This window comes from Gavialis gangeticus, unplaced genomic scaffold, assembly GCF_001723915.1.
Source record: "Gavialis gangeticus isolate Ggan-Ray unplaced genomic scaffold, GavGan_comp1, whole genome shotgun sequence".
Taxonomy (NCBI): Eukaryota; Metazoa; Chordata; order Crocodylia; family Gavialidae; genus Gavialis; species Gavialis gangeticus.
Genome location: NW_017729004.1, coordinates 9,831,095 through 9,840,508, shown reverse-complemented (window position 1 = coordinate 9,840,508; position 9,414 = coordinate 9,831,095). Strand labels below are relative to the sequence as shown.

Sequence of the window (9,414 nt, the reverse complement as noted above, 5' to 3'; positions counted from 1 at the left end):
AAGCACAAAAGAGCTCTCCATTTGAACGCTATGCCAGTGACAGAGTTCTTCCCCTGCAAAAATCTGTCTTGACTTTGGAAACATTGCATCTGATGTTTGAAAAGGGAGAGGCAAACAGTTCTTGCTCTGGGAGCCCCTGTTTTATAAATACCTTGGCTATGTGTTTGGAGAACAGAGAAACAGCTGGGAGAGGTGTACAAAATACCTGCCAAGAAGCTGCCTGAGAAGGGCCAAGGGAGGGAAAGAGGTAGGCATGGGTTGGCACAGGCCTCTGATTGCAGGGCAGCACTTTGCTTGCTCCCACCACGATGGGGCCAGATGGCTGTCTAGCAGAGCAATAGATTTTCATTGGCTAGAAGGACTGTCATTCCCAAAGACAAGGGATTGGATGCTGGTAATTTGAATGTTAACGGAGGGGAGGGTTATCATGTCAAAACCCAGAGGGGAGAATGGCTGGGTATCACTGGACCAGTCAGCTAGTCCCAGAGAAAGGGCAGGACAAGATGCTGCTGCTGGAGAGTGGTTTGTGTGCGGAGGAGGCAACATGAGCATTAGTGACTGTATCAGCAGAGTTGATTTTTACCTTGCAGGAGATGGAGCAGTTGGTCAGGGCCTGCCAGAATGGTTAATTGGGTCAGAAAGCAGGAATCTCTATATCCCCAATGCCGGAAAATGAAGACATTGCATTACTCCTGGAGAATATGCAGGGGCAACTCCCATAGGTGTCTCCTTCTGGCCTTGCTATATAAATAAGAGCATTGCTATGTTGCCACGAGCAATGTCCACTCCTGGGACCTTCTGACATCACAAAAGAGGTTGATGTTGGCTGGATGTGTGAGATTGGACCTGGGATCCCTACCCCTACCCCAAAACTGACAGTAGAGACTACCAGAATTAAACTACATGGCTGCTGGGAAGGAAGGAGCATTTGCAGGAGCAAGGCAGTAGCAGCGTCTGGGAGCAACAAGAGGTGGGATGAATTATTTAACGTGGCACATTTTCAGAGTGGACAGACTACGATGCAAGGCTCCGTGCACGGGAGAGATCAGAGGTTTGTGGCAAACATCGCCATCTCCACTTCAGCTTTCAGCTTCAAAAATATAACAAATCATCCCGAAAATGGACCAAAGGAAAAATCACTTTTCATCTAACAAGCTGCGCAGAGGACAGGCTGGCGCCCAGCCAAAAGCTTTCATCATTTTCAGCTGCCATCCATATTGCATGAGACCTGCTGCAGACAGCTACTAGGAGTTCATCAGCACCTAGCAGTGGCTGCATTAAACATGAAAGGGCCGAGGTGCAGATTAGATCAGAGGAGCGCCAGAGCTTGAAAGCAACAAGCGCTCTATCCTTCACGCTTGTGTCATTGCTGATAGTGGCCTTGGCAGGCAAAGGGAGGGATAATTTCTTGGATGCATTTTCACATGCATTTTTAAGGCACTCAGTACCCTGCTATCCGGACATGCCTGAGGCCATAAAGTCTTTGCAATGTGACAATATTAGTCCCCATCTGTCACAGAAAGAAAAGCCAGGCTGACAGAATAGATGGCAATTCAGCAGGGCACTAATGATATTTAGAAAGGGTCTACAGGAGGAAGGTGACCAGAACAACTGCTACCGAACAAAGGACTTGGCAACAGCTATTCCAGGAAAAAACAGTTCCTTGAGTTTCAGAAACAAAAGCCGTCTCATACCAGAACAGTTCCTGCAGCTTGGAAGAGCCTAATTATTCTGGAATAAAAAAGACGTCAACCCTGATGTAGTAGTGTTTCTATCTGGAGAGCTAGACCAGGCAATCTCCTAGTATAGATAAGCCCTTGGATGTCTATATGGAGACATATGGAGCCCTGAGATCTAATATCAATCTGTTCTTCTGATGTCATTAATACTGTTTGTGTGCACAGAGAAATACAGACTCTTCTGCAGTAGGCACTTGATCACACTTATACCAAAGTGTTGCATTTGATGATATTTTCTTACTGTTTAGATGCAGAACGGGTTAATAAAGCAAAGAAGTACAGTAAGAAAGATGCCACAGAGATACCAGTCAACATATGCAAAACTGAAAACAGGGTTGTTTTTTTTTAATACCTGGCTATTATTGGCAAGGATTAGATCAGTCTGATGAGGCATTGAGATTTAAATCGTCTCAGATGTACTGCAACCTTTGAAAGTCTAAGGCTACTGAACTAAAAAACAAGCTTTATAAATAATGTTTTTCTGAGATATGGAGTTAAACAAGTGACCGTGAGAGCTGCGGTGACAGCACCTGGTTAGAAGACATTAAGGAGATGTCAAAAAATGAACTGTACATGCTATGCATGTTATGGTACGAGATGGCTCCTTGTTTAATTTTGAATGTGGCTGGAATAAAATCTGTTGCATTGTGGTATACAATAACATCCTGTCTCATATCTATATCTAGCTCTCATATAGCCCTTTTCATTGGCAGATCTCAAAGTTATATCTCAAAGTATAAAAATATCCTGTCCTATATATACAATGCCTTCTTACAGCTTATAATATATAATTAGCAGTGTGTGTGTGTGTGTGTGTGTGTGTGTAATATATATAGCCTTAGGCTTTCAAAATACACACAATCACACATACATAATAATGTGTTATAATTTGATACCTATCTATCTATATCTATATTGTCCTTCCTTCCTTTCCCTCACACACGTATCTCCATCAAGCTATATAGGATAAACTCCAGTCCTGGATGTATAAATGAGGTTCCCCTTGCTCTCTAGTCCAGAAAAGCTTTGCATTCATGTATCCAAAGCAGAATCGGATCTACCCACAATATGTGAGGGGGTCAGGGCACTTTGCAAGGCTTACTGCTGCTACTTTGGGAAGAGCAATGTGCTTCTAAGTGATGACAAGCATCTAACTTCTGAGTAGGTGAGCGGGGCAATAAAATTGGTATCCTGAAAGGGGGGAGGTTCCAGAGATACCTCCAGTGAAGGGTCCTGCCTTATTTTCAAATAGAGACCACATCGTTTTCAGCGGCTCTTCTCTTCTCTGCTCAACCCAGTTCAGGCCAGGAACCTCACTCGGGGCCTTCCACATCCCGGGCAAGTGTCCTTGTAGTGTCAGCGGCTACAGCTACACCGTCCTTGCCACAGCTCTCCAGCCTCTTGCCCAACCTGCTCCCACTCATATGTACTAAACCTGGAAATGTGGTGGTGAAACCATTTTGGGGATGGCCCCTGTGGCCACTCTTGAGAGTCTTTAGAGTAACTGTGACGGCAGCCCCGGGACTGGTTTCCCAGCTACATTGCCAGGTTTGGCAGGTGTGTGTGAGAGAGGGTTGGCGGACTGTGCCCCAGACTGTATCCCTTGTTCCTTATATCCATAATCATGCAGTGGACAAAAGACTTGCTGTATAGCTCATGGGCTGGGACATGAAGGAGACCCAGGTCCAAGTCTCTGCTCCAATGACTTCTCTAGTTATACCAAGTGGAAGAGCACTAACAGGAGAGAATGAGAGACCTATCCCAGAAAGATCCAGTATCACAGGGATCAGGGCACTTAGCTGAGAAACTGAATACCCCAGTTCCTGTTCCTGCCTACCCTCTTCTCACATCCCAGGTAAGTGACTTAATCATCAAGCTATTACTTTTAAGTAGACCATATCATACCTGTAGATGCCAATTCACCCATCAGCTCTGCCTGCCCCGTTCCAGAGTCACGAGTCCCCAGGCAGCTCCTCGTTTTCACACAGTCCTCAAGAAACAACTTGTATTTTGTGAATGCAAAGTATTGCACGGGCATGCTGGAATACCCAGCGTACGGAGAAGATCTCAAGAAGAGAGATCTTTGTTGATCTGTATTTACATGGAATATTTTCAGCCAGCGCTGAACCCTGTAAACCTGCGTTTCTTTGCCTTGGCAAAGCCAATAATTGCATTTCTTGGGTTCTTCTCACACCATTTTAAAGATAATAATTAAAGTAGTGTGGGCAAAGAAAAAGGATTGCCTAGCATAGAAGGAAGGCAAAAATGACCAGGGATAAGCTGACTCAAACAGAATTAAGTAAATTAATGGACTAGAGGAGAATCAGCACTTACAGGTGGATTTACAAGGAAGGCCATGAAGAGGATTTGTGATACTATCTGAAGGACTTTGTGTCCATAAAGCACCGAATGGATTACACTCTGCTATATAATAAATGTCATTCTTTTTTTGTCTGTAACATTCATTTAACAGATCAAATGTAATTCAATTCAAGTTGCTAGCGGAGGTCAAAACAATTCTTTGATTTACCAAGGGAGAAAAAGCACAAATGAATGGCAAACGGACAGGAACAGGGGTGTCTGACAAGAGATGACCTATGATAAGCTTGCCATCGCAAAAGCAGCAAGTCCTAAACAGTTTGATGACTGAGGGCTTGCCACCGCTCAGGTGGCATAACACATCCAATAGGCTGGCATCTGATTTCTTTGGAGGCTTGCTGCACCCCTACTAGGAAGAACACTGCTTTGCCCTTCAGGATACCTGGATGCTGTACTTGGCTTTCTCTCTTCTGGCTATGCAACCTGGAACCAATCACTACTCCCTGTGCCTCGGTCTTCCCACCTGTAAAATGGGATAGCAATACTTACTTCCCTTGTGACTTGACAAAGGGTATTTTGTGCCTGGAAGTTCGTCTAACATCCCTCCCAACTATACTTTTGGTCCAATAAAAGATATAACCAGGAAACCCCTTGCTTCTTATATTTTCTGGATCACTGTGGCTACAAGAATGTTCCCTGTGGTGCACTTTGAGATCTGCCAATGAAAAAGACTGTATGAAAGCGAAATGTGCTGTTATAAAATATGCTCTGTTATGTCTGCATAACCCTATCAAAATCACTCAGGGCTGACAGCTATTGCATTTCTGGTTTGTATCTAGGTCGGCTTGGTGGCTTGGAGCTGCAGGGAGCAGGAAAGGATTTTCCCATTGTCAAAAACGGTGGGATGTCAAATTATCTTCCTTTTGAGAAATGGGATGAAACCAAGGCTAAAGTTTTGAACGGCACTCACCTGCGATGCAGGACACCCAGGTCTGAACTTCCCATTCTGCCTTTCTTCTATGTCCCTAGTAAGTGACTGTCAAGTTAGAGGTGGGTCTCTCTGTCTCTCCAGTCAGAGTTTTTCCCCATTGAATAAATGAATATACCTTAGAGCAGTCATGTGAAATGTGCCTTAATAACCAGGGGGCTACACTGCAAGCCCCTTTCTTACCTGAATATAAAGTTATTTATGCAATGTAGAGCAGCACCAGCGTGAGAGAGACATTCACTGTGGATAAATCACTTGGCCTGAAATGTGGGAAATCCAGCCTGAAATCCCTGGTCTGAATCAGGCAGAGCCAGAGAGCTGAACCCAGGCCTTTAACCTGCTTGCTTCAACCCACCAGTCTGTAACTCTTCTAGAGTCTCTCTAGAGAAAGTGTTAAGGTTGGAGCAGCTTACTTACATTTATATCCTCTCAGACTTACGCGCGGGTAACGATTTGAACATAACAGCTGCTGCCTTTTTGACATATTCTCCTTTGACACTGGCTTCATATAGATGTGTCTCTCTCACTCTAACCAGAAATCCTATCCCATATCTGAGAAATCTTTCCTGCAAAAAACTGGTACAGTCCAGTGAAAAAAATGTTCCTTTGGAAGAACTGGCATTTCCTGGTTAAAAAACCCCATTCCATCAAAAATTTACCTTGCAGCTGCATTTGGAGTTGGTTGTCTCAGAGCAAATTCTGCATTTATCACGCAGTGATTATGTATCTCAGTCTATCTTATATCTGATAAAGAAACAAGATGACCGGGCAAGGACCTTAACACTGATGTAGTATGTGTGGGAGAAGCACAGCACTTTAAACCATGCCCGTCTACCAAGATATAGAGATGCACATAGCATAAGCTGTGCTGCTTTTCTAGGGGCCACATCGACTCTAGCATAAACCCATTTGAAATTACAGGGGAGTGTATTTGGCTCATGGTTTAGGAAGAGGCCTTGGACCAGTGCTATAGTAAAGACGTGTCACTGTCCATGAGATGCTGCTCCCACCGTAAGAAAGCTAAAATACTGCCAAATCAGCCAGCTGAAATGAGCCACAAACAGGAGTAGCTCCTGCCTAAGCCCACAGAGTGGAAAAGTATTAGGGCAATGCAAAACAATGGGAACATACTGCATTGCTGAATGAGAGTCCAAGCTGTTTAATGAAATCAGTGGTCCCATCTCTATGCCCAGAATATTGCTGCAGTGGAGAAATAAAGTCCCCGGAGAGCTTCCCCTGTGCATTAGCAACATAAAGCTGGAACAACATGGCCCTGCACAACCCCCAGTACAGGCCCTGGGGTAGGACACAGGTTAGAGCTGCTCTAATTTACAGTTGGAGTCACTCCAAATGCATTATGCTACATGAATGGGCAGCACAAAATGGCTGTTTAAAATACATGAGGAGATGAAAGTGGAAAGAATAATCTGAGAAATTTAGATAAATTGATGGGCTCTGCATTGACTAAGCAATCGGGAAGAAGACCTGAGTGTCATTGTAGACACTGGAAACTAACCTCTTCTCCAAGCTCAGTGGCAGTCAGAAGAGAAATGTGAATGGCAGAATGTGCAAAAAGAGGGAGGTGAAATTGTACTGAAAACGCTGTATGCTACCTATAAAGCTAACATATGCTCTGACTGAGAACGCCGCGATCAATTCTCATGATGAGTCTTAAAAATGATAAAAGCAGAAGGAACAGGGGTCCAGAGATAAATGATAAAAAATATTAATGGTATGCAAAAATTTACAAGAGAGCATAAAAACACTGCAACTAGATGTCTTAAAGAAGTAGCATCTAAGGCAGTACAGAGAAAGTAGAATGGGTTCTCCTAAAATCATATAGGGGACCATCAATTAAAACTGTTAGAAGAATACACTTTGATATACAGGAAAAAATAGCCCATGAAATTCACTGATATTGAGGCTAAGAACTTAGTTGGATTCAATAAAGTTTACACATTCATACAGATGATTAAGAAGTCCCAGAGTAAACAGAACAAGAAGAAAAGAAGAAAGGAGAGAAACCTTCAAACTTCAGGATATAAATCAAATGGACTACCAAAAGTTAGAAGAAACTTCCTATATGGGCAGTTAACTCCACAACTATCCATTATAGGTTTTTCTCCTTCCCTCTCACCATCATCATCTGAAGGATCAGGTACTGGCCAGTTAGGCAGAGAGCACGCTGGTTAAGGATGTCGACAAGAACAATTCGGGAGAATAGCAGCTATATCACAATAAGTCACATGCTGTGTCTGCTACAGGAGTGCCTCACCCAAAGGTATGCTTTTTAAGTGAAGAAGCATATAAGTTATTCTCAAAATTAATGTGAAACTTCAAAGGCTTATTGAAATGATGAACAGAAACACCTTATCACCTGAGGATGCTTCTGCCTTATTTTTGGCTCTGCTTGATCCAGGTTCTGTGGGCAAAGCCTACGTGTGCAGTGGGCTGTGACGTTCACATGCACGTTAATGGAGTACCAAGAGTACCAAGGGTGACGGGGCTACAGCGCAGCACAAATGCATTTCATTTCCCTAAAATTAGTCACTCAAGCAGCACACACTTGATGGTAATTAATTGCAATGACAGCATAGGATGCTACTTACCTCACCATTCAGGAAGCAGTAAAATACTGACACAAAGAAACCCTGGAAAGAATTGAAAGGAATCATTATTAGATCGCTATTTTGTCAAAGAAGGTGAAGCAGGCAGAGGAGGGGGGGTTAAATTTGCCCGGGGGTTATACTGTCACCGTATCTTAACATGGAAACAAATGCATTGCTCATCTGTATTTCCTATGATTCTTGTTGGAGGAAGACTCCAGTGGTTTGTTAGATTACCGTGAAGCACGTTGAGCAGCGCCTTCTGGCATAAACTCATAACTTCTTCGTCTGAGTAGGAGGTCCAAAGACATAGCTAGGGCTGGATTTGCCCTACTCACTCCTGTTTGGTGGCAGTTCAGTCTAACTGAATGTGTTGTTTTATGCACTGGTCGAATGAGTGACGGTGATCCACTATCAGCTGTAACAGTGGCAATGTGTTCTAGATAGCTACTATATGAACATATGGGGTAACATCCTGCCCAAAATGCAGCTGAGTGCAAATCTTTCTTTGACATCAATGGAGTGAGGATTTCACCCCCCTGGTTGTAGAGTACTGGTGGCCAACCTCTGGTACAAGTGGCATGGGCAGCCTCTGTGTGTGGCATGTGGGACACCGTGGAGGGGACAGGCAGCACAGCAGCTGGTAGGGCAGGATGCAGAAAGCAGAGTAGGTTGGGCAGAGAAGAGCATCCGTTAGCACTTGGCAAGGTCGTGCAGCTAATCTGCGGCATGCCTCCCAAAAAAGTTGGCCCCCTGTTATACAGCATGTAGGTTTGGAATGGGGGGGAGTTACAGATAGGAGACATGTATTAGAGCATCCTGCCATCCGCTTTACAGATTTCATAGACATTAGACATTAGGCCTGGAAGGGACCTCAGAAGATCATCGAGTCCAGCCCCCAAAGGATACGCTCTCCTGCTGAATGCTATGGCAGATAATATGTGATACCTGGAGGAGGTTTTAAAATATTGCCCAACACCCCAGCTTCTGTTATTTCCAGGTCACTTGTATTATGGTATCACTTAAGAGACCTGGTCATGGACTACTCTGCTATGTAGATGCACAGCACAAAAGAAAGTCTTAAAGCCCATTGCTGTCTTGATAAAGGCTTTGTGGGCCAGAGCTGTCCTTTTGGTACAAGTTGCCTAGCAGGGAGCCTATTCTGATCACAAAGGAAATGCTAAGCTCAAGTGATCACCGGACAAGAAACACACACCAATTGAAGCCATTGACTTCAGTGGGAAGGGAATCAGGCCGTAACTCTGTAAATGGTCAGAGAAACGATATTCTTGATTGCGGTGGCTTGGCTTTGTTTTACTTTCAGCAGTGGGCTGTAATCATTGCTACAGCAACAGACCTATTTCTCAGATGCTCTTGCTGACATACACCGTTGTGGTATTAACAATGTAATAAACCGTTTCTTCCACAGGCAATGAGTCTGAGCAGATAAAATATGTAATTTATTTTACACAATGGAAATTGTAGTCTGTTTCATTGTTTAGGAACAAACTCCCCTCCTTTTTATGGCTTAAAAGGGTCATTTCTCTTCTTTGCTTTTGTACTGCTATTACTGTTATGCTTTGGGTTTCAAATGCTAATATGAAATAATAATTAGAAATAATTATCTATGTCAAAAGCTTTTAGAACCCGCAATCAAAGACTCTGCCAGACAGAAACAGTTCTAAATCACCGCTACGGGTACCCACATTGTTACTTTAGACTGGGGCGGGCAATTATTTTGAGCAGAGGGCCGCTTACTGAG

The 9,414-nt window shown here is 43.8% G+C and overlaps 1 protein-coding gene across 1 annotated transcript in view; it reads right to left on the bottom strand.

Annotated features, from left to right (window-relative positions):
* The window catches only part of CRHR2 (corticotropin releasing hormone receptor 2), a 251,210-nt gene that overhangs the window by 26,119 nt on the left and 215,677 nt on the right, over window positions 1-9,414 (bottom strand). Inside the window, exon 11 of the mRNA XM_019508079.1 lies at window positions 7,656-7,697. Coding sequence (XP_019363624.1) covers window positions 7,656-7,697 — 42 coding nt within the window. The remainder of the gene's footprint in view (window positions 1-7,655; window positions 7,698-9,414) is intronic.